Source organism: Stegostoma tigrinum, chromosome 2 (assembly GCF_030684315.1).
Source record: "Stegostoma tigrinum isolate sSteTig4 chromosome 2, sSteTig4.hap1, whole genome shotgun sequence".
NCBI classification, from domain to species: Eukaryota; Metazoa; Chordata; class Chondrichthyes; order Orectolobiformes; family Stegostomatidae; genus Stegostoma; species Stegostoma tigrinum.
In genome coordinates, this window is record NC_081355.1 from 52,272,312 (window position 1) to 52,299,108 (window position 26,797).

General features: G+C 41.5%; 1 protein-coding gene across 1 annotated transcript in view; it reads left to right on the forward strand.

The window, feature by feature from the left end:
* LOC125460264 (A disintegrin and metalloproteinase with thrombospondin motifs 16-like) overlaps positions 1-26,797 on the forward strand; it is a 233,485-nt gene that overhangs the window by 190,560 nt on the left and 16,128 nt on the right. Inside the window, exon 19 of the mRNA XM_048547520.2 lies at positions 21,400-21,604. Within this exon, the coding sequence (XP_048403477.2) occupies positions 21,400-21,604 (205 nt within the window). The remainder of the gene's footprint in view (positions 1-21,399; positions 21,605-26,797) is intronic.

The following is a 26,797-nucleotide window of genomic DNA, read 5'->3' on the forward strand; positions in this document are numbered from 1 at the left end:
GGTTGGATACTGGGGAGACTGTAAAAGGGCAGCATTGTGGTGTGAAGCTGTAGGTGGAATAAAAGGGAAAACAAGTGTGAAGATTGATGGCGTGGGAGTGGGAAGTGGGATACTGGTGTGATTCTAAGACTTTTTTTTATTCATGGTAGGATAAGTGCTCTGTGTAATTTTCCTATCTCTCCAGGAAGTTTAACTGGATCTGGCATTCCTGCTCCATAGCAGATTTATGGCAGATACATTTGTGTGTCTTATTCTGCAATAAGCACTTGCTTTGATTCCTTTATTCTGATTGTTACCCTAATGATATTAGAAAGGAAAGTCAGCCCACTGAACTTCAGACTTCATAGGGCAGGATTTTCCTTCTGATTCTGACTCTTTGAATAGTGTTAACAATGTGGTATTGTGGAGGGGAGAGGAATGATACAATGACTTACTCCTTACCTCTCAGGTCACTACAATAATGTAACCAGTTGTCTATCACTGTTCTTTGGAGAAGAAGAGAAACCGGATGTCTCAGGATTTCCAGACAAAGTTATGGCCGATGAGAAGAAACGTTTTCAGGTGAAAGCAGCTTAGGCCTCCTCACACTGCCCGGCTTGAACGTTGTTAGACATAGGTCCCTTTTTATTGGCTGGAGAAAATATCCCTTTTGCCCCGTTGATCCCAGACTGACTTGTCTGTGCTGGTTCTTGAAGTAAAAAGATTCATTGGCTGAGGTCCACGATCAATACTTATGTCGTCCACAGAAATCTTTCAAAGTTGGCGGCTACTATGCAATGGGGAATGAAGTGGTGACTTTTCACATAAAGTTGCAATCAAGTGATTTCCCTGAAGCCCTCCTGTTGAATGTCAACCTTGCAAACACTACTTCTCAACGCTTACAGACACAAACAATGGGGCTGTAAATTGTGCAAGAAATTTCTCATTTGAATGTCTTTTCAGGGATGACACTGTGCTATGATTATTTACATAGTAAAAGCATTGCAGAAGCTTGAATTGTTTCATTCTCAGTGCACAAATTGTTAACGTTAGTCATCTTACTCTGAGTAGCCATTTTAGCAACATTTTGTCCACTTCAAAAATTGAAATTTAAACAATATTAAAATTCACTAAAAATTGAAAAAGATACCTATCTCGGAAGTTATGTGCATAGTAATTTCCTGGGAACAACAATAGGCAGCTGAGGAAAACCAAAAAGAATTCTGCTGCTATTGAACTACCTGGAATGGAGGGAAGGTCTTAGGAGGAAAGTTTGAGAGCTCTAGGGCTTTCCTGTTTAGAATGACAAAGGATGAGAGGTGACTTGACAGAGGTGAACTAAATGATCAGAGGTATGGATAGAGTGGACAGCCAGAGACTTTTTTCCTTGGGTGGAGGTAGCTATTACGAGGGGGCATAGTTTTAAATTGAGTGGAGGTAGATATAGGGGAGACGGCACAGGTAGGTTCTTAGTGGTTGGGGCATGGAATGCATTGCCAGAGAGAACATAACATAAGAACCAGGAGCAGGAGTAGGCCGTCTGGCCCCTCGAGCCTGCTCTGCCATTTAATAAGATCATGGCTGATCTTTTTGAGACTCAGCTCCACTTACCCGCCCACGCACCATAACCCTTAATTCCTCTACTGTTCAAAGATTTTTCTAGCCTTGCCCAAAAAACATTCAGCGAGATAGCTTCAACCGCTTCACTGGGCAGGGAATTCCACAAATTCACAAGCCTTTGGGTGAAGAAGTTCCTCCTGACCTCAGTCCTACATCGGCTTCCATTTATTTTGAGGCGATGCCCTCTAGTCCTAGATTCACTTGCTAGCGGAAACAACCTCCCTGCCTCCACTTTATCTACTCCCTTCATAATCTTACATGTTTCTATAAGATCTTGCCTCATTCTTCTGAATTCCAGTGAGTGTAATCCCAGTCTACTCAGTCTCTCCTCATAATCCAACCCTTTCAACTCTGAAATCAACCAAATCTTCTCTGCACCCCCTCCGGTGCGAGTATATCCCTTCTCAAATAAGGAGACCAAAACTGCACACAGTACTCCAGGTGTGGCCTCACCAGGACCTGATACAGCTGCAGCATAGCCTCCCTGTTTTTAAACTCCATCCCTCTAGCAATGGTAGACAAAATTCCATTTGCCTTTTTAATTACCTGCTGCACCTGAAATCCAACTTTGAGTGATTCATGCACAAGGACACTCAAGTCCCTCTGCACAGCAGCATGCTGAAATTTTTTTACCATTTAAAACTTGGTCTATTTTTCTGTTATTCCTACCAGAATGCATGACCTCACACTTAACAACTTTGCACTCCTTCTGCCAGACCTTTGCCCACTCACTTAGACTATCTGTATCCCTCTGCAGACTTTCAATGTCTTCTGCACTCTTTGCTCTACCACTCACCTTATGTCATCTGCAAAATTTGACACATCACACTTAGTCCGCAACTCCAAATCATCTCTGTAAATTGTAAACAATTGTGGTCCCAACACTGATCCCTGAGGCAGACCAAAAACGACTGACCGCCAACCAGAAAAACACCCATTTACCCCTACACTTTGCTTTCTACTAGTCAATCAATCCTCTATCCATGCCAATACATTACCTGTAATACCGTGCAACTTTATCTTATGTAGCAGCCTTTGGTGTGGCACCTTGTCAAATGCCTTCTGGAAATCTAGAACCACCATGTTCACAGGTTCCCCATTGTCCACCATGCAAGTAATGCCCTCAAAGAATTCCACCAAATTAGTTAAACATGACCTACCCCATGCTGGGTGTTCCCAATGGGACAATTTATATCCGGATGTCTTGCAATTTCTTCCTTGATGATAGATTCAAGCAATTTCCCCACTACCGAAGTTAAGCTAACTGGCCTATAATTACCTGCTTTTTGTCTATTTCCTTTTTTAAACAGTGGCGTCATATTGACTGTTTTCCAATCTGTGGGAACCAACCTTGAGTCCAGTGAATTTTGGTAAATAATTACTGGTGCATTTGCTATTTCCCCCACCACTTCTTTTAGTACCCTGGGATGCATTTCATCAGGGCCAGGATACTTGTCTACCTTTAGCCCCATGAGGTTGCCCAGCACTGCCGCCCTAGTGACAATGATAGTTTCTAAGTCCTCACCTGCTATAACCTTCTTGCCATTTGTTTTTGGCATGTTATTTGTGTCTTCCACTGTGAAGACCGACATGAAATAACTGTTTAATGTCTCAGCTATTTTCACACTCTCAGTTATTAAATGGGCTTTCTCATCCTCTAAAGGACCATTGTTTACCTTCGGCACTTCTTTACGATTTACATATTTATGGAAACTTTTGCTGCATGTTTTTATATTCTGAGCTAGTTTACTCTCATAATCTATCGTACTTTTCTTTATAACTTTTTGTGGCTTTCTGTTGGCCTTTAAAGATTTCCCAGTCTACTAGTTTCCCACTACTGTTTGCTTTTTTGTATATGTTTCTTTTTCAACCTGATACTTTCCTTCATTTCCTTGAACATCCATGGTTGGCTCTCTTTTCCTACAGTTCTTCCTTATCACTGGAATATACTTCTGCTGAGTACTGTGAAAAATTGTTCTGAAAATCCTCCACTGTTCCTCAATTGACCCACCGCAAAGTTTTTGCTCCCATTCTACCTTAGCTAACTCCTTTGTTGCAGAGTCTCCTTTGTTGAAGCATAGGACATAGGTACTGGATTTAACCTTCTCACACTCCATCTATATTTTAAATTCGACCATACTGTGATTGCTCCTTCCGAGAGGATCCTTAACTGTGAGATCATTAATTATTCCTGCCTCATTACACAGGACTAGATCTAGGATAGTTTGCTCCCTCGTAGGTTCCATTCAAGGAGATTATCACGAATGCATTCAATGAATCCCTCCTCAAGGCTGCCATGACCGATCTGGTTTGACCAATCGATATGTAGATTAAAATCCGCCATGAAATTTGCTGTACCATTTTTACAAGCATTAGCTGTTTCTATGTTTATTGCCTGCCCCACCACTATGTCATTATTTGGTGGCCTATAGACCACACCTATCAGTTCTTTCTACTCCCTGCTATTCCTAATTTCCACCCAAATGGATTCAACGTTTTGCTCAGTAGAACATAAATCATCTTTCACTACCGCCCTGATATCATCCTTAAAAATCAGAGCAACAGCACCTCCCTTACCTTCCTGTCTGTCCTTCTGAACAGTTTGACGCCCCTGGATATTTAACTCGCAGTTATGACCATTCTGTAACCATGTCTCTGAAATGGCCACTAATTCATACCCATTTGTCATGATTTGCACCATCAATTCATCTACCTTGTTTCGGATGCTCTGAGCATTCAAATAAATTGTCCTTATGCCAGTTTTTGCACCTTCTTTTTGGGTCCTATTACCTACATTACTAACAGCTCTTCAGCTCTCCTTCCCTTTAACCTTTTTTCCTAATTTTCAATGGAGTTGAAGCTTCGTTGTCACCTGCTGACCTGCTGCTTTGCCTTACATTAATTGTTCTTCTCCCTCTACGCTCATTTCTCCTTTCCCGCCCCCCCCCCCCCCGACTTACTAGTTTAGAGTCCAATTAACCACCCTATTTACCTATTTACCCTTTTCACCAGAACACCAGACCCGGCCCTGTTCAGGTGGAGTCCATCCCAGCGATATAGATCCCTCCTGTCCCAGAACTGATGCCAGTACCCCATGAAAAAGAAGCCCCCTTTCCAACACCACTCTTTTAGCCACGTGTTTACTTCCCTGATCCTCGCCTCCCTATGCCAATTTGCACATGGCTCAAGCAGCAATCCAGAGATAATGACCCTTGAAGACCTGTTTTTTAATTTTGTTCCTAGCTTTTCAAAATCCCGAAACAAGTCTTTTTCCCTAGTCCTGCCTAAGTTGTTGGTACCTATGTGGACCACAACAACTGGATCCTCCCCCTCCTCTCTAGTATCCTCTCAAGCCGGTCAGAGATGCCTTGCACCCTGGTACTGGGCAGGCAACACACCATACGGGATTCTCTATCCTGCTCGCAATGGATACTGTCTATCCCCCGATGATAGAATCCCTTACAACTACAATATGTCTTTTTGCTCCTCCCTCTTGAATGGTCTCCTGGACCATGGTGCTATGATCAGTTGGCTCATCCTTCCTGCAGCCCTGTTCTTCATTCACGCAGGGAGCAGGTGCCTCATATCTGTGGGACAATTTCAAGAGCTGCGGCTCCTGTGTTCCTGTCTGCAGGGTCCCTTTACCTGCCTCACTCGTAGTCATACACTGCTGTCCCTGCCCGCCAATCGAATTAACATTAGTTAATCTACCAGGGGTGGGTGCCTTCTGGAACACAGCATCCAGGTATTTCTCCCCCTCCCGGAAGTGCCGCAGTGTTTGGAGTTCAGATTCCAGCTCATCAATTTTGTGCTAGAGCTCCTCAAGCAGCCAACACTTGCTGCAGATATGGTCACTGCCATTCTCAATGGGATCAGCTAGCTCCCACATCACACAGCCACAATGCATCACCTGGCCTGCCATCTCTACTTATTTAAATTTTTTTTTTTACTTTCACAGCATTCTCTGCACCAGTAAGTTTATTCCGTTATATACTGAAACAGATTTCGGCTTTGCCATCCAACCCGCTCCCAAAGGATTTGGTGTCCTGGTGACCACCCCGAAAGGTAGCAAAGTGATGAGAAAAAAATGCAAATCGCTTACCTGCTCATCACATTTGTCTTACTGTTAGGTTAAAGAAGGTGGAAGGGTAGGAGACACTACGTATGTAGTGTCTCGGGTATTAGTTAACTTGCAAATTTATTGGGTGGGAACTTACCTTCCCAGGCTGCCCTCGCGCTTTCTCTCGGATTCCCGCCACTGAAACAAACTGAGAGGGTAGTGGAGTCGGCCTCATAAGGGACATTTAAGCGGCTATTAGATAGGCATATGGATGATAGTATAGAGTAGGGGTGGAGCTTAGGTAGACCTTAGGATTAAGGTAAAAGTTCAGCACACCGTCGTGGGCCGAAGGGCCTGTACTGTGCTATACTGTTCTATGTTCTATGTTTACACCACATTGTCTGGCACAGTACTCCAGATTTGAATAACTAAACTGTGTAATTTGATTTTCCTCACACTGTTCCTAGTGCTTTTGCAATAACATCTGGTATCAACTCTTCCTTGATTGGAAACAGTTTCAAATTATTTGCGATACACCTTTCATCACATTAAACAAGCCTGTGTAATCTCTTGACATTCTCTGCTCTAGGGATGATAAAATCCTTCTCCAATCTACCTACCCAAGTATCATCTCTTATGCCTGGAACCATATCAGTAAATCTTGACTATAGTCTCGCCCAACAACCCCCACCCCCACCCCTAATTTCACATCCAAACTAAAGAGTGATACCCATCATTGATCACAATATTCCACCTGGTGGCAGGCTGGTGTTTCATGGGGTTATCATGGTTTGGTTTAGCTTTTGAGTTTTGTATTCTCTGCTTGAAAGTCCAGGATCCCAGGTTTATGAGCAAAAGAGCTAGGAGCAGGAGTAGGCAATTCAGCCCCTCAAACCTGCTCTGCAAACATAGCTGATTTCATCTCTCTAAACTTCATTTTCCTGCCCAGTCTCCACAACCTTTTGTCAGCATCCCGATTTCCAGAGCACTGTGGTAGTGAATTCTACAGATTCACAACCTTTTGGGAGTAGCCACATCTAGTCTTAAATATGCTATCCATTACCTTAGAACTATTCAAAAAAACCAAATAACTGTGAATGTTAGAAATCAGAAACAAGAACAGAAATTGCTGAAAAATCTCAACAGGTCTGGCAGCATCTGTGTAGAGAAAGCTGAGTTAACATTTCGGGTCCAATGACCCTTCTTTAGAACTGAGTTCTGAATAGCCCATTGTTTCTAAGAGCATTCCCATTACTGTCACTGAACTGACTCACCAATAATTGCCAGAATTCTCCTGCCCTTCAACACCACCTCTTTATTACTAAAAGGACTGGCAAATTGAACAAATTTTGACAGCTATTTCCTTTCTTTTCTCAACAGTTGTGTTCATGCCTATTATTACCCACATACTCAAATGAACCAGCTTAATTTTTAAGAGTTTCCTTAGAGTCCCAAGAAAGGGGAAAAGTTAATCAAAATGTCCAACATTGGTGAATTCCTGTTGTGGGCGCGGTCACTTTTTTGGGCAGGACCAATTTCTAGCACCTTGTTTTTAAAACTAAGAAAATGACCAGGGAAACTGAATTTGCACTGAACACAGTTTGTGTTCAAAAATTCCATGATTGTTTATCGGACTGAGAGCCACTGTAACAGTGGCAAGTATATCCTAGTATATGTAGTATTTGAGGTTGTAGACTTGCTCGCTGAACCAGTGGGTTTGATGTTCCATCACCTTGCTAGGTAACATTGTCAGTGCACCTTTGGTGAAGCATTGGTGTTCTGAACTACTTGTTATTTATATACCTCGGTTTGCTGGGGTGGTTAGCATTACTTCCAGTTCTGTTGTTCAGTGGTTTGTGTACCAGGTTCAGTTCAATGTGTTTGTTGATGTAGTTCTGTTGTTCAGTGGTTTGTGTACCAGGTTCAGTTCAGTATGTTTGTTGATGGAGTTCTGTTGAAATGCCAGGCCTCCAGGAATTCCCTATCATGTTTATGTTTGGCTTATGCTATTATGGATGTGTTGTCCCAGTCGAACTTGTGTCCTTCTTTGTCCATGTATACTGAAGCCAGTGAGATCTGGACTTGTCTGTTGGTGGCTAGTTAGTGTTCGTGTATCCTTCTTGTCAGCTTTCTTCCAGTTTGGCCTATGTAATACTTTTCACAGTCCCTTGCTTGGTATTTTGCATATTACATTAGTTTTATTGGTTGTGGGTGTGAAATTCTTTACATTTGTCAGTAGCTGTCACAGGCCACAGCATCGTTGTTGGCCTGTGGGGCTACCTTGATGCCTAGGGGCCTGAGTGGTCTTGTGGTCATTTCTGTTATGTCCCTGATGTGCAATAGGGTAACTAGTGTGTCTGGCTGTGTTATGTCTTCTTGTTGTAGTGTGTCGCGGAGGTAATGACGGACTGTGCTTTTTGGGTATCCATTCCTTTTAAAATCTTAGCATAAGTGCTCCTGTTCTGCTTTGTGCAGTTCAGGATTGCTGCAGTGTGTTGTGGCCTATTTGAATAATGTCCTAATGCAGTTCTGTTTACGGGTGTTGGGGTGGTTGCTGGAGTAATTAAGTATTTGGTCCATATGTATGATCTTCCTGTATACACTGTATGTGAAGGTCCCCGTTGTTCTTATGTTCCGCCATTGCGTCTAGGAAGGGTAGTCTGTTATCATTCTCTTCTTTTGTGAATTCACAAAATTCAAGTCTATAAGCTCATTCACAACCTGATCTTCAACTCTCCTCAGAAACTTTAATACTTAGTATTTCCTCGAGGTCAATGAAATAAAATGACTTTGATATTGGAACTGAAACAGCTGGGACTCCTCAGCAGGATAGTCAACCCTGAAAAAGAAGCAACCTAATGCTTTGAGTGGGAACCTTGATTGGAACTGTTTTGGAATTGCATCAGAACTGCCACGTGTAGTGTACACAACTTTCAGCAATGCTAACTCCAGTATTGCTGCTCAGACTTGTATATGTGTGGAATTTGAAGAGCCAGCCGAGTTTGGTACCAGCTACATCTTGGATGTGTTTGGCACCAACTACGCAGTATGACAGGTGCTGCATTGCACCCAGGAGCAGTTTGCTGCGACACAGCTGTTAATTAAATTCCTGTTGAAAAATGTGACGCATAATTCTTCACCTCCTATGTAAACATGTCAAGTTTAACTTCCCCTGGTTGGAAGTCAAATTTTATCATTGGAAGCATCTAATAAAGCGGTGTCTTCAAGAATTAATTTGCATCTCCATCATTCAGCAAATGACAGTAACTTTGTTGGTTCACATGAATTTTACTTTTGTGCTTGAATTTTCCAAATCCCCTTTGCCCCTTCTCGTGCCCAATTATGAGCAGTATTAAAAAGTTCTAAATAGACATCAAATAAGGGATAGGATTGCAGTGTGAATTCTTTAGTATAAAATTGGTTGCCCATATCGTAGCTTCTTTGTCTCGCAAAACTGTATATTCTAAAGAAAATCAAATTCAGAGAGCACTGATTCAAGCACGGTTTAAACCAGATGGTTTGAGTTATAGAGGAAAGAACTGATTCAGACCATGACCTGCTACATACTGGAACTTACTGCAGATTCTTCAACATTTCTCTCTCAGTGTGAAAGTGATACGTTAAAGCAACGGCAGCAATTCAACCAAAGTGCAATTTTACATTCCCTGCGTTTAATGAGGCAGCAAATTTCCCATCACAGTGAACCTTAACACCTAATGTTTAAACCTGTTGTTACATTTTACTGCCCATTATTTTACAGGATGATGTACATGCTATCTATCTTTATTACATATACATTTACGTGTAGCACTGTGACTGTCTGCAGCATGGTTCAAAGCAAAGATAATTCATTGTAGGCTTAAACCTTGTTGCAGCCCTCAGAGCTTAAAATGCAACCCTGGATTTTCTGCCCTCCTGCTGTTATGGGTGAGTAAGCCATGATGTGGAATTGCCAGTGTTGGTCTGGAGTGGACGAAGTCAAAACTCACATCACACCAAATTATAGTCCAACAGGTTTATTTGAAATCATAAGCTTTCAGAGCACAGCCCCATCTTCAGGTGCAGCAAGAGGTGCAGCACACACACTCAGAGTTTATAGGCAGAGAGATGAAGGGCAGAGAGATCAAAGGATCATACAACCGGTATTAGTAGAGTTAACACTTAAAATGGCTGGCTGACTGCCTCCTGTTGAACCTTTAATCATGCGTACATTCCTGCATTTTAGAAATTGCAGAAGCAGGATATGGAGAACTCTGTCTGAAAGGAGACGCAGGTTTCGATTGATAAAGATGCAAATTCAGATTCTGTTTCAAGTCACTGCACCACAATAATTAAAGGTTTTGTCAAAGTCTGCCTAATTTTCCAAACTTCAAATAGGCAGATCAATAGGAATATACACAAGGTGACATCTCAGGCCAGACACTCAGTTGTAGGTGGGAGGCCTTGTCCAGAATCTGTCTTAAGTTTTAACTTGGGAATCAGGCTGGTTTTATTCCAAAAGCAGGAATTTATCAGATGTCACGCTGACTGACTGACTACAACTTGTGTGTTTTTTGAACAAAATAGCATGTATATGCAAATAAACAAACATCTTGGATGAAGTGATTCATTCCATAGGTTTGTGTGTGTGTGTGTGTGTGTATTGTATACAGTATCTGTCAAATCTTGCTTACTGTCCAATTTTGACAGCATCACCTTGATACATTGTTATAATCTCTCTTTTTCAATTAGTTTGTACAGCTTTTGATTACTTATTACATACATTCTCACACACGTACACATACACACACACTCTCACACACACATATACACACACACAAACATATAACACTGTCTCTCACAGACATTTACTTTCTCAAGCACACAGACATACCCATACACACACTCCCTCTCACACACATACACATATAAACCTATGGGGTGAACATTTTCATCCAAGATGTTTGTTTACTTGCAGATACATTCTATTTTGTTCAAATTGTGTGTTTCTTGCAGTCACACTCAGTGTGGCATCTTATTAATTCTTACTTCTGGAATAAAACCAGCCTGATTCCAGGTTAAAACTCTGAGACAGATTCTGGACAAGGTCTCCAACCTACAATGCAGTATGTGACCTGATATGTCACCTTTTTCATATTCCTAAAGCTCTGTCTGTTTGAAATTTGGAAAGTTTGGTAGACACTGATGAACCTTTTAATTATCTCAGGGCAGTGACTTGAAACAGATTCTGGAATTCGCATCTTAATCAAAACTTGCGTCCCGTTTCTAACTGAGTTCTCCATCAACCATTTTATGTTCGCTCACTCCACTCACACCAGTTGTATGACCCATTGATCTCTCTGCCCTTCATCTCTCTGTCTATAAGCTCTGTGTCTGTGTGCTTTCCTGTCACTGCACCTGACAAAGGGGCTGCACCTTGAAAGCTTGTGATTTCAAATAAACCTTTTGGACTATAACCTGTGTCATGTGATTTTTGACTATGAGTGATTCAAGTGAAGAGAATTACTCTGGAACAGCATTCCGACAGTAAAGAACAGGCTTGGTCTTTTCTCTCAGCTTCTGTCCTGGCTTCTGCTGTTGTTTTCAAAGTCCTGTCTCCTGCTGTTACTGTCTGTCCTACTAATTGTGAATTCCCAGTAAAATTTTCTACTACTCACTGCCAGCTCTAATAGCTCTCTCTCTCTTCAGTACTTTATTTCTCTGCTTTATACAAGCCCTCAATACTTGGTCTATTTCATTTTTCACTTCCTTGTTCTCTGGCAAGTATTAACTCAAGCTGCTCAGTCTATCTCTTCTAAAATAAGAGCCAGCTTGCATTGCTCAGATTCTGTTCCTCCTCCTGTCTCCATGTCTGTTCCCCGCCATATTTACAAGTGCAAGGTCTCACTACTCAGACGAAGCACAAAACTGGCATCCCAAATTCATTGGGTAATAGGGAAACACATGGACCACTGGCATTTATTTCAAAGAGAATAGACTATAAAAATAGGAAAGTCTTGTTAAAGGTATACAAGATTGTAGCCAGACCATATTTAGGACACTGAACAGTTTTGTCCTTATTATCTAAGGAAAGGGTGTAAATATATCTTTTCGGATTTTAGCGGGTTTGACAGGGTGGATGTGGAAAAGTTGTTTCCTCTGTGGGAGAGTCTAGGACCGGAGGGCATAATGTCAGAGTAAAGCATCTCCCATTTAAGACAGAGTTGAGGAATTAATTCTCTACAGGAAGTGAATGTGTGAAATTCTTTACCGCAGAGAGCTGTTGAGGCTAGATTTTTAACTATATTTGAAGCTGAGATAAACATTTTTAATTAGTCAGGAAACCAATTATTATGGGTAACAAGAAGATGGAGTTGTGCATTATTAGATCAGCCATGATCTCATTGAATGGCACATCAGATTGATGGGCTGAATGACCTGCTTTTTCTCATATGTCTTATGGTCTTATGGTCAGCTGTATAGAGGAGATTTTCCATTAAACGTGTCAGAAGCACTTTTGCAACTTGGCACTTGGGTACAGACTTCTTCTCAGTTTTCTTGCCATAACCAAAATCCTGGATATTGGACTTTGTATGGATTTTACTATTTGGAACGGTAACATTTTATGAGATCTAATAGAGGTACAGAAATTATAATTGAAAGTAAATCTAAAATATTAGTTTAAATTAAATGTTTTATTTCAGACAAGGGAACTTGGGTTCATTCTAGTAAAGAGTAAAAGGTATATTGATAAATTCAAGGAAAGGGAGTTAATACTTAGAATGCTTTGAGTGTTGAAGCTCTCCATCAGCTTGCTGATGCCCAAGCCTCCTACCATAGTGCTATATTAGTCTATTTTTAAAAATAACATCTGCCTATTCCTATATCACATAATAGATCTGCCTGCAATCTCGCTATCTTAGCGATAGTTTTTACAGTCTACAATATCTATGTACTACCCGTGAGCTTGCAGGCAGTTTCCCCAATGCTTTGACAATGAGGAAGATGGTGAAATCCACTGTTCCAAACACCACTTGCCAACAACTTCTACAAGTGGTCACTTTGAACAGAGACGTACATAACTGTTAATGATTATTTTCTGTCGATGAAAATGCAACAACTTTCTTCTTTAACCCAATTCCATGGGAACCAAGCTTATTTTGTCATCTCTTTTAGAAGCAATTTGTCACAGCCTGTTTTTTTTAAAAAAATCAAGATACGTGGCATCAGCTGAACATCTCAAAACCTGTTATGTGATATAGGAACAGCATATTGTGAGACAGGTCCTTCTTTTCCAGGGCCACGTTGGGACTTCTGAATGACCACCTTTCACGGTTATGACATTACCTGTCCCCAGTTTTCTCATCTGACACCTTCCCTGTAGCAAAGTCAACTAATGAGTCATGAATTTCCAGGGTTCGACGTGAATGATTGTGACCAACTTGTCAACTTTTCTGTCGACACCACAAGTGATATTCAAAGAGTTGTTGCCTTTTAACTGTTTCTGATTCAGCAGACTTCATACCCCCAACTTACTGTGATGTAGTCTAAAATTTATGGGTGAGCATTCTCTGTGCCTATTTATATTAGAAACAGAGTCTTCTGCCTGAAAATGAGCTGCCAGGACAGTTGAACCCTTGCAGCGGGCTAGCCAAACTTCACTTTTACTATCAGCAAATCAGGAATATTGTGCACATTGGGTTCTCAAGAGGTTCTCCTTCATTGCTTTATTTTATTATGCAATGCACATCATTCTCTTTCTGACACACCATCACTGAGTCGTTTCGACAGTTTAAAGTGGGCTGGAACAGTCGAGTCCCTGTCTCCATTTAGAAACAAACACCGACAGTCTAAATCAGAAAAGCTGGGTAAATATTCCCATTGACTGTATGCATTGCCAAATAAACACTGTTTATAGCTGTGGCATGATTTTTTTGGGGGGCAGGATTTATTTTGATGATTTGTATATCATTATAGTACTATGCTGTAATGCGGTCAATCAAGGGAACATTAATATTGGTAATGAACTTTTTGTGTTGTCTCCATGTTTACATTGTCTCCTTCTGTGTTGTACACATAATAATTCTTCTCTTTTCAGAGCTATGGAGATTTTTGTGTACTCTTGCATGAGAGCAGAGCAGACATCAGCAGACAGTCTAACTGCAATGTCGGTAAACAGTGCAGATATAAAAGGGAGATATCTTTATAGGAGGTGACATCACTCTCAAGCTTTGCCTTATTAGTGATGTGCATTGGCATTAAAACATTGCTTACACTGTCCAGTAAATGCCATTTACTGCAACTGATAGCTTTGACCGTTAATCTGTGTAGTTGGTGAACTTTGACTATGAGCCAGATCTTATATATTAAGTCAGCAAAAAAGAACATTTGCTTCCGAAGCTATGATTCTTATATTTAACTCCGTAATAAAGATAATGTTTACGTCGTGAAGGGGAAATGCTGAAAGTGTTTTAGTGACGAGGTTATAACATTTTCAAGTTAATGAGCACTATTTATAATTGTGAGAGAATAGATCTACTTAATAACTGTGAAGGTAATGTGCTCAAGTGCTGACAGATGTTTTTCTGGCTGTCTCAGTAATGGTTTGAGTTACAGTCTATGAGTTCTTTACTTCCATTCTCTGTTGAGTTGTGAGCCAGCCAGCTGTCAGCAGCTTACTGGTTGCACTACCACGAGATGGATAGTGGATATAGAATGACAGAATGGAACCTACCAATGTCCATTGGAGGCCCAAAGCAAGTTCATTCATTTGCATTACACACATTTCTGCAAACATTGCTACAAAGTACAAATGGAAGAGATTATCAGGTATGAAGCAGCACTTTGATGAAATCTCAGTTCCTCAGCACAACACACTTCTTCAGTTCATATAAATAAGAACTCTTAGTGCTGCAAGTGTATTTTTTTTTAAATGTTTTTTACTTAACAAGTGTGATTCAGTCAGTCTGTGTGAAATACTCTTATGGAACCTCATCACTCCCAAAACAACTACAGGTGATCAATTTTGATAGGTTATTCTAGTACTTAGGAAACTTTGACATAGTTATTGTTATAACTATAGTTAAAATACCACCCTGGTTTAGCTTTCCTAAATATCACAAACAGTGGTAGTGGAGTGTCAGTCATACTTGAGAACACCTGGGCTATTCCGCTTGGGAACCCTGCAGCCCAATGGTATCAATGTGGACTTCACCAGCTTCAAAATCTCCCCTTCCCCCACTGCATCCCAAAACAAGCCCAGTTCATCCCCTCCCCCGACTGCACCACGCAACCAGCCCAGCTCTTCCCCTCCACCTGCTGCATCCCAAAACCAGTCCAACCTGTCTCTGCTTCCCTAACCTGTTCTTCCTCTCACCCATCCCTTCCTCCCACCCCAAGCTGCACCTCCATCTCCTGAAGGGTCTAGGCCCGAAACATCAGCTTTTGTGCTCCTGGGATGCTGCTGGGCCTGCTGTGTTCACGCAGCCTCACATTTTATTATCTTGGATTCTCCAGCATCTGCAGTTCCCATTATCACTGCCTTTGGTGATACCAGGTCTTTAATCATACAAGAGTGAAAATGAACAGAAAAGACCTCTTGTAGGTTAGAAAGCATGAGATGATAAATGAATGAAGAGTGAGTGGTGCTAGGGCAAAGGAAGTGTTAAATAAACAAATTTTGAAAGAAGTACGACATGTAGAATCATGAATGCAGAGATCCAAAAACACAAACATGAAAAAGAGAGAAACAGTTGGTGAAATAAAAGGAAACAATTTTGGGATAGAGAATACAATGTGTAACTATCGAACCCACTGTATTGAATAAAGAAGATCGTAGTAGGACACCCCGTTGAAAATATAATTGGTGTAGGTACTGTTGTCTGCAGTCCAGAGCATGAATCCTGAAGACTGTGTTGTCTCCCCTGCAAGCAATAAGGATATCTATTGGCAGCTAGAGAGAAACTTCGATTGGAGTGGAGTTTTTGTGATCTACTTAGGTATGAATGACATAAGTAAAATCAAGAAAGAGGATCTGCTAAATAAGTATGAGCAGCCAGGAGTAAGGTTTACAAAGAAGGACTGCAGAGGTAATAATCTCTAGATTACTACCTAAGGTGCAAGTAGTTTGGCTGCAAGATGATGGAATGTAGGTCAGAATGCAAACCCACATCCCATCAGTGAACAGCCGGTTTTGGGCCTCAATAGCAGTCATCAGTCTCTGAGTGAAGGAATGTACACCTTCTGAAGCATCCACCTCTTCTCCAAATGCCGGAAGCCTGCTCTATTTCAACTCCAACAGTTGGGCTTGTCTCTCCATAGATGTGGAGCCCTTAGAACTGACATGTGCATACCTGTATCTGTATTAGTGTGAACTGGAGAGCAAGGGTGTGATGCTTTACCCTCTGAACCTACTCAGAGGTTATTGCGGACTCTCAGAGCAAGTGGCTGCAGCTAATGATGTTTTTATGGGAAGCAATCAAGAAAAATATTTGAGATGAGTTCAGAGACACACATCTTAAAAACACACACAGGTATCATTGGGAGACGGTAATCAGGGTTTGGACCTTGCACCTTTCAACATTGAGACACACATTCATCCTTGACCTCCGCAAGCCCTTAAAATCAAAGGCAGCAATCTACCTTCTCTCCAGCTTCCAAAGTTTCTTAACACCAATACTCATGAGCACCCTGCTACTTCACTGTTTGTGGGAGAGAGCTATGTGGTCCTGGAATGTCACCCCTTACACCTTCCTCCAACATTGCCAAGTGCTGCTATTCTATTGGTTTTCAATGAGTCCCTGCACCATCACCCCTATTATGGGTAGAAATGGTCATGTTGGGTTGATCACCTCTGGACTTGGCTTTCTTTCGAGCGGTGTATACTTCTTCTCGCGCATGTAAAAAGTGTCACTGTAGTGTACATACCGTCTAGTAAATACAGTTATGTACCAAATACGCCCTTTGTTGGCAATTAACATTTCTCAAAGATCCTTCCCAATTCGTAAGTGTTGCATTCATAAGCTTCCCCATGCTCAGTGATTTTTGGGGTGACATCTCTGCTTCATGCCAACTTGGGCAAGACACTAAGCAATCCTACCTCACATCTTTGCACCGTTGCACGTTGTTCCATCTCCAAAATGATTGAACACTTATCCTGGCACATTATAAGAATTCATTGAGCCTCTTATGGTACTGTATCCAGGTTGTCTGGATAATCCCACAATGGATGACACCTCTGAGACCTCCATTCAGCCTGCTTTTTTTTCTGGTCTCCTATTCCCATTGTAGGACCTGTTACTGATTACTCTCAGTCTGGAGGACTCACAGAATCATCGTAAAAATGTGGGGTCATCCATGTTCAATGCCCCAGCTTTGGCTGTATATGTCTCGTCCAAATGTAGAGCAACAAAGATAGCTAAAGAGTACAGTTTGAGCCTTTTCCTGAACACTTAATGTTCATGAAGAAACATCACACTGGTATATTCAAATATTCTTACCTCCCTGACAGGGGTATTGAATGATTCACTGAATCATTCAGCATAAGTTTTTAATCTTCATCCTTCATTCTCCAGGGCATCCACTTTGCTGCCACAGACTCATGCCAGCAATGCTTAAACAAATGGGCATGACTAACCTTCAGTATACAGCCTGCTCCCCCCACCACGTTCCTAGATGTCCCACCTTCCTGCCCCTCTGCCCACCCTTACTGTCTGCTGGTGGCCAGGTACCCCACAGGCTGTCAGATGCTCAATCAGGCATCTTCAGAAGGCAAGAGTAGAAGTTGGTGACCCACATACTTCCGTGTTGGGCTCCTCCCTCCTGCGAATATAATGCATGTCCATGTTAATTGTGTCTATTTCTGTTTTTTTTGCTGCAAATGTATTGGTTGTAAATTTACAACTAAAGTGGCTGCTTGAGCTACCAATCCAGATGGTACTGATGCCTTCAAGGAGTTAACAGAGAAATGTTTATTACGCTTACTGTTAGAATTAACCTGATTATTTGCAATTACCATCGGCTAGGCTCAGACATTACCATGGAGTAGCTAGAGTGTGACCCAGTCCATAGGCTGTACCTATGGCAGTGCTGTATAAGAAGGTGAATTTCTACCTTCCAGTGGCTGATTATTGCCCGGAGTGCCGTGCACAGCGATTTTCCATCCCTTAGAATTTAACATGGTAAATTTTCATCTCCACTGAGGGAACAAGGTGGGTTAGATGGCGACGTGGTGTGGTATTATGAGTATAGTCTGGGTATATGGATGTGAACATGGAAATATAGTGTGGAAACACACCAACATGCACTCAAGATGTGTAACAAGTGTGTGAAATAAAGACCCCATCAAATTTCACTGCTCAGTTTTTCAATAGGTATGTGAAACACTTACGCAATAGATCTCTGAAGTTTTATTTTCACAGATCCTGCTTCTACTTGATGTCTATATTAAGATAAATGTATGTTTAAGATACTAATTATTGAACTGCAAGGTTTTGAAATTACATTGTTACTATAATTTTTGCTAAATCCTACATCATTGACATATTGTAGTAACACCATAGAATCAGTAAGAAATGAGAGAGATTATCTAACCAAATAAATCGAAGATCAATGTCCTTGTACTTCCACTCACCAACACCATGTCCAAGCACTCAGTGGGTTAAGACAAAGTTTATACAAAAATGACCATTCATTGGCTTTAAAAAGCGAGTATTGGCTTTATAAACCTCCATTATGGCACTTGGAAATATATACAGGAACATTAGTTTCTGCCAAGATAAATGGTCTTATCCAGTCCTCATTTAGATCACACAGCAGGCCATGGGGTATCTAATTCATGGTGCAAACATTGATGGGGTTAGAGGCCAAATAGTATGTCTGAGCCTGTGGCTTACCACTGTCAATATTATTGTTTCAGATGACATGTGATAGATTGATTCTGCAGCCACTATTTCAACTAAGGTAAAGGTAAAGTTGCCTTAGTTGCAGAGGACCATATGACTGCTCCCTCATTGTAGAGAGAGAGAGACGACTGGTGGTGATTTTAGGGTGAGAGGCAAGGTTGAGACAACAACTGTTCTTTTTTTTATTACACAAACAAGTCCAACTTCCTATTAAATGCATTATCAAGTTTTGACTTCCTGTAGCCAACTATCACTATATGTCATAAAAGAACAAATTACTTCTTTTACAATTTAATGCTTTTGAGGTATATCTTCATGAAAATACTTTCAGTCACAATGTTTAGTTTTAGAACATTGGAGGCACATGTCACATTCAAATAAATTCAGCGAGCAGTGTCATAAATTGGGGATTTATATAGTCAATTGACTCTAGAATATTACATACAGATGATTGCAGTAGGTTGTTGCTGGCTTGATTTATGAGTGGTGTTGTACAAATTTAGTTTTAAATGGGGCTGGTAGGAACGCTTATCAAGATAATCCATCGATTCTGTCTTGAATATTCCTAATTAAACTTCAACGACCAGATTGTGTGCCCATACGATTGATGTTAGAACGATTAGATTAAATACTAGACTGGTCCTGGTTAGTTCAGTGGGCTGGAATCTGGCGTGTGGCTCAGAATATCATCAACTTTGTGGGTTCAGCTTCTATTTTGATTGAGGTAGATTTGGACCTTTTTTGCTCATCCTGTCCTGAGAATGAATGGCAGTGTTAAACTGCCACTGAAATCTCTAGAAAAACAATTGAGAATGAGGTACTGACCAACCATGAACCAGCTGAGCACGTCTGACAATGATGAAAAAAATGAAGTCATCCTCCCAACGTTTCTTGTCTGCTGTGGTAGGGTTCCTGTGTCTGAGCCAGGGATGACCTGAGCTCAGGTCCCAACTGCACCAGAGGTGTGTAATAACATCGCTGAACAGGTTATTTAAAAAATCTGAATTAGTGCTGCCACCAGGAGCAAAGTAGTGTTGAGATCTGAAGCCTTGGGGGCGTGCGGTGATACAGTGTTAGATTAAAGTTGCACCTGCTCCAGAGCTACATCACAGTATCTCTAAACAGGTTGATTAGAAAATATCTAAAAGACATTACGTAAAGCATTATATTAACTCTTGTCGAGTTTTTGAACAGAAGGAAGGAACAGTATGGCAGGGCTTAAGAATTAGATAAATTAACTGGTTATTGAAAATAAAATGCTGCAAGTCTATTCTCCCAATGCCCAGAGCAATAAGTCCCATTCTCCATCCAAGTGTTGAACGGCAAGACAAGGATCTCACCAGTAACTGGCAACAATTGTTTCAAGAAGGGGCGGCACAGTGGCTCAGTGGTTAGCACTGTAGCGTCACAGCACCAGGGACCCGGGTTCAATTCCAGCCTCGGGCAACTGTCTGTGCGGAAGTTTGCACATTCTCCCCGTGTCTGCATGGGTTTCCTCCGGGTGCTCCGTTTTCCTCCCACAGTCCAAAAATGTGCAGGCTAGGTGGATTGGCCATACTAAATTGCCCATAATATTCAGGGGTGTGTGGGTTATAGGGGGATGGGTCTGGGTGGGATATATCAAGGGGCGGTGTGGACCTGTTGGGGCGAAGGTCCTGTTTACACACTGTAGGGAATCTAATCCTGACCCCAACCACTCCAAGTAGCCAACTGACTGTGTAAAGCCACTGGATTGACATCAGATGCTGCCCTTGACTAACTATCAGAATGCCATGGGGTACTTATTGTTAATTAACTCTTGCTATAATTATGAAATTATTCATATAAATTTTAACAAAATCCACATGAGCTGACCTATCTTTCCAACTGGTAGAAAGCAGAATCTTTAAATACAGTAAGCTGTTTATTATTCCAGCATCTCTGGGACCAGGAGAGTGTCGATTCATCAAATATTCCAGATAATCAAGAGGTCCACGTAATCAATTAAAAACACACTCTCATTAATGGAAACATAATACACATCTCTGTTATACTTTATTTACAGCCTAAATCACTTAAATAATAATACAACTTTGCCTTAAAACCTGTTATCAAAGAGCCTTCGCACTCGTGCCCTCAATGGACAACTAGGACATTGCAGTATTTGAGGAGAAATTGACTTGAAATTGAATCAACTGTTGATTATTTGTATAATAAGCTAGAGGATGTGCACCGTATGTTATTTCAATTGAACAACAAGTATATTTACATTGAGGCACATAAAAAGCTATAATAATTGGACAAGGTATTACAGTAAACTTTACAGTATTTGAGGTATATAATTTTTGCCAATTTATCAAGAGGGCCAGTTCAAATTGTTATTTTCTACTCAACCTGTTCAGAGATGTTATTACACAAAGGTGGGTTTTGATCCAAAGTCTACTGGCTCATCAGAGGGGCACGATTGGTGTGCCACAGTGGCCCTCATTTATTGCATTGCACTATTGTAAGGTCTATTTGCAGTCTGTCTGTAATCTTCCTGGCACTTGAACTTTAAGAAAAAACTGGCATGAATGCTGATTTCTTTTTGATAGGCAAGTAGATTGAAGAAAGATAAAATCTTGATTCTATGTTGAGTTTAGACTATTGCATCCAACAAAGGCCAGCTGACTCTAAAGTGTGTTTGAAAAACAAGCCATTCAGATTTAATTTTGTTTAATTTATTCTGTCTTATGACGTTCATCCTGTTCATAAACAGCATTATGTGGGATCTGGTAATGTTCGGAACAGACATGTCCTTGCATTCCAGGTTTCTGGTAACTGTCAGGTTTAATCCTCCACTTTAATATGAGCATGTAAATTGTTTTGATATTTCCACAGCTGGGCTGTTGGTGACTGGGGAGAATGTAGCCTAACGTGTGGAAGAGGTGAACAGCTAAGACAAATCCGTTGCACCCGAAGAATCGCTTACAACAAGCGAGAGGATGTACACCATGCGTTGTGCCCATTTCCAATGCCAATCCAAAAGCAAGCGTGCAATATTCATAATTGTCCACCGGCATGGAGTGTGGGAGCTTGGTCTGAGGTACACATCAAATTTGTTGTAGGAATTATAATTATCTACTAACTGTTTCAACTATGGCAACACTTAGCTGAGAGTCTTAAGAGACCCATGACCATGTTTAAACCTAAAACCTATCCAATAACAGATTGGAATCAAATGGAGATTAATAGCTTTTATCATTTAATAGGAGGATTGGTCGACTGCTGATGTACAGCAAATGTATAGCAAATAAGCCTGGTGATGCCTGTTGGTCATATGCATCCTGATATTCTGAATTAAACTATACCTGTATCCCTTCCTTTTAATGCTGTTTATTCTATGTTTGACAGTATTTTATTTCATTATCTTTTTTCAGTTCAACAGACTAGGATCCCTGGTCTTGTAACACATCAGCTTAAAATCTGAGTTAGAAAATAAGTAATGGAACATCAATCATTGCACCTCACACCATACTTGTACGATGATCTACTATACTAATACTCAGTTAATGCAGAGGATATAGATTTGTTTCTGTCATCCAAAGCATGTCTCTCAACTCATTGCTTTTAGATAAAAACCCACATTTTTGAATAAATTTCAGCACTTTTAGCATGGAATGCTGTGGCAATCTGTTCCAAACGAGGGCGAACAAGACAAGCCAGCCCAGTGTTTCTGGACTGAAAACATCGGGAAAACAGTGACAAGGACCTACTGACCTCTAGTGGCCAAATATCTGATTTTTCTCCATCATAGAATAATACAAGACATGGATAGGTCACTCAGGCAATTGTGTATATGTTAGCTCTTTTGGTAGAGCTATTTAATTAACTGCCACCTTTTGCTCAAAACTATATCCTTTCAGCTGGTTATCCATTTCTCTTTTGAATGTTCAGAGATAGTAAGAACTGGAGTCAGAGGTAACACAGTGTAGAGCTGGCGGAACACATCAAGCCAGGCAGCATCAGAGGAGCAGGAAAGTTGACGTTTCAGGTCAGAACCCTTCTCCAGAAATGGGGAGGGGGAAGAGAGCTGGGAAATAAATAGAAAGAGGAGGAGTGGGGTTGGGGAAGATAGATGGGATGGTGATAGGTCATTGCAGGTAGAGAGTGGTGGTGATTGGTCAGTGAGGTAGGAGGAACAGATAGGTGGGAGAGAAGATGGACAGGTTGTCTCAAGTCAAGGAGGTGGGGATGAGAGGGAGGGTTGGTTATGGGATGAGGCTGGAGGTGGGGAGACTTTGACACTTGTAAAGTCCATATTTAGGCCATTGGGCTAGAGGCTCCCAAGGCAAAATATGAGGAGCTTGAACAGTTCATCAACTTTACTAACAACTTTCACCCCAACCTCAAATTTACCTGGACCATCTCCAATACCTCCTTCTTGTTCCTGGACCTCTCTGTCTCCATCTCTGGTGATCACCTTGAAACCAGCATCTACTTCAAGCCCACAAAATCCCACAGCTACCCAAAATCCACCCCCCTTACCCACCTTCCCACAAGAATGCAATCCCCTACTCCCAATTCCTTCGCCTCTGCCATGTCTGCTCCCAAGTTGGGGCATTTTAGTCCTGCAGATTCAAAATGTCCTTCTATTTAAGAATTGCAACTTCTCCACTTTGGTGGTTGAAAATGCTCTCAACTGCATCTCTGGCGTTTCCTGCCCCTTTGTCCTCACATCCCCTCCTCCCAACAAAAACAAAGACAGAATCCCCCCGTCCTCACATATTGTCTCACCAACCTCCGTATCCAACGTATCATTCTCCACCACTTCCACCACCTGCAATCTGACCCCACAACCAAAGATATATTTCAGTCTCCATCCCTATCTGCCTTCCGAGGGACTGCTCTCTCCGCAATTCCCTTGTCTACTCCACATTCCCCACTGGCCCCACCACCTCTGGCACCTTTCCCTGCAACCACAGGAAGTGCTACACCTGCCCCTACACCTCTCCCCTCACCTCCATTCAAGGCACAAAACAAACCTTCCACATTAGGTAGAGGTTCACCTGCACATCCATCAACGCGGTCTATTGTATCTGCTGATCCTGATGTGGCCTCCTCTACACTGGTGAGACCAAGCAGAGGCTCGGAGATCGCTTTGTAGAGCACCTATGCTCTGTTCACAACAAATGACAACACCTTCCAGTCGTGAACTATTTTAACTCCCCCTCCCAATCCTTGGGTGACATGCCCATCCTGGGCCTCCTCCAAAGTAACAATGACACCACCCATAAACTGGAGAAGCAACACCACATAATCCACCTCGGGATCCTACAGCCCTATGCCCTAAAGTGGATTTCAGCAGTTTCAAGATCTCCCCATCCCCAGCCTCATCCCATAACCAACCCTCCCTTTCATCCCTGCCTCCTTGACCTGAGAGAACCTGTCCATCTTCTCTCCCACCTATCCACCCCTCCTACCTCACTGACCATTCCCCACCACTCTCTACCTGCGTTCACCTATCGCCATCACACCTACCTTCCCCAGCCCCACCCCTCTGCTCTATTTATTTCCCAACTTCCTTGCCAATCCCCATTTCTGGAAAAAGGGTCCCGACCCAAAACATCAACTTCCCTGTTCCTCTGATGCTGCTTGGCCTGCTGTATTCCTCTTTTGAATGATGCTATTGATTGCTTCCACTGCACCTGGTCCACTGCAGGTCACAAGTACATTAAAGTGTTTCACTGGAAACAACTTTTCCTCCATCTCCTACCGTGACTGAAGAGTTTCTCTTTAATTACTCTAAGAACGCCTCTGAACTTGCTCTGCCACAAGAATGACTTGATTTAGATAACTGAAGTCCCCCATGTCTCATTCCATTCTTGTAAATCTCTTCTGCACTTTCTCCAAGTTCTTCACAATTTTCCAGGTTTTATAGTCAGAGTTGAGAAAAGCACTCCAGGAAAGCCTTGGCTATTGTTTTGTAGGGATTTAGCATGATGACCATGCTTCTGTAATCTCACCTGTATTAATAAAGCCAAGAATACAACATACTTTATAGAAACAAGTTTCTCAATATGTCGCCCTCAAAAATATGTGCATAAACACCCCCAAACCTCCATCTTTCTGGACCCTTTCAAAAATTATACTTACCATTCTTCTGACAAAAAAGATCAAGTATCACCCCAGTCTGAAAAACAACCATTTTCAACCATTCTTCACTTTCTGTCACTGTGCCAGTTTTTGATCCAGGCTGCTGCTCTTTTTATCCCCTGGCCTTCAGTTTGTAGACATTTTTTATGTGGCACCTCATCAAATGCCTTATGAATGTCTGTATGCACAGTTGTCATCCACACCATCATTTCATCAAATAATTCAATCCAGTTAGTTAAAAATGATTTACTTCTAAGAAATTCTAACCAAATAGAATCTGACTTTGATTAATATTGCTACTCCTCTTTCCCCCTATATTTTCTAAATACTTTGTAGTCAGGAATGTTAAAGATCTAATCCTCTCCTCTTTGAGCCAGATTGTTGCCACTCCATCATACTCCCATGTGACAATTAAACATGTAGCTCACCTGCATTAATTCTGTGCTTCATGCGCTTATGCATAATTATTCATGTTCCACTTCTGCATTCCAAACTATTCTTTATTCCTGTTTGTTTTTTTTTGACTCCTTTGTACCCTTTCTGCCTTCTCACCAATGTTTCATTCTGGCCTCCTTCCATCTCCAAATTTAGCTTACATTCTCCTGCACAATATTAATTTACTTCCCTCCAAAGACATTGGTCACAGTTCTCTTCAAGTACGAGCTGTTCGCCTTGAACAGGCCCCTTAAGCCCAGAACTGATATCCGTGTTTCATGGTCCGAAGCCCATCCTCCTGCACCAATTCTGCAGCTGTCAAACCAGACACTTCATCCAGTAGTCTAGCACATGGTTCTGGGAATAATCCTGATACAGATATTACTAACTGAAATCCTATTTTTTAACTTTCTCCTACATCTTGAAACTCAGTTCAGGGCTACAACCCTATCGCAAAATGATTTTTGTTTACCTCACAATGTCCATGACTTCTTGCTGTTCCCTTTCGTCTTCAAAATATTTACTAACTTTTCAGTGATATAGTTTATCCTGAAACTGGGAAAGCAGTACACCAAGCTGAACTATCCCAATTAATGAAATACCCATCCAGTGCCTTCCAGAATCAAATTCCCTGTGGTAACTGTGTTACTATACTATGCAGTGCACAACCCTGCGCAGTAATTTTCTCCACTGTATTTGTGGATATGCTCCATCCTGTGGCCCCTCCAAGCCTCATCCTCAATGGCATTCAACACTGAAAACCATGTTGCGATCATCAAGCTCACACACACAGACACACACACACACAGACACACACACACACACACACACACACACACACACACACACCCCGGAGACGGAAGAAGCATCCTGCTGTTCGCATGGCACTGGAATTGATGGCAATAAATTATTTATATTTACAGTTGACTTTAGCTTAAATTATTGATCAGCTCCTTCCCACTCAGTCCAAATTCTCTTTTCCACTCTCCTTAAATGCCAAATAGTTTGTTAAATCAATATGTTCCTTTAGTATATATACCCTGATGAACTCCATAGCTGGACCTAGTCAGGCCCAACAGTTAATACCCCAAGTCAGACACCCAGATACAGCTCGCTGACTATTAACTCTTGATTGCCACAGACTTTGAACTTAATGGAGTTTTAAAGTAAAAAGAGTTTGATGAATGTCAAATTTGGTTTATGGGCATTAATTTGAGCCATTCTTTGAATGCAGCATCTACACTTCATAGAATAAATAAGTAACTTGCTTCAGTTATTCTCATGTCATTGCTTAGATAGCAGTCATCAAGTGCTAACTTTACTGGGAAGGTTAGTCTTACAAAACACAATTAAGCTGCAGAGATAATGGGAACTGCAGATGCTGGAGATTCCAAGATAATAAAATGTGAGGCTGGATGAACACAGCAGGCCAAGCAGCATCTCAGGAGCACAAAAGCTGACGTTTCGGGCCTAGACCCTTCATCACCCTCTGATGAAGGGTCTAGGCCCGAAACGTCAGCTTTTGTGCTCCTGAGATGCTGCTTGGCCTGCTGTGTTCATCCAGCCTCACATTTTATTACAATTAAGCTGCAATTCACTTGAGATGTGAAGAGTGGCGTTGTGAATTAATGTGATTGTATGTTTCTTTTGCCTCTGTTATTGGAAGCTTTGACATTGTGATCGGCTTACTTATTAATTTAAACTTGAA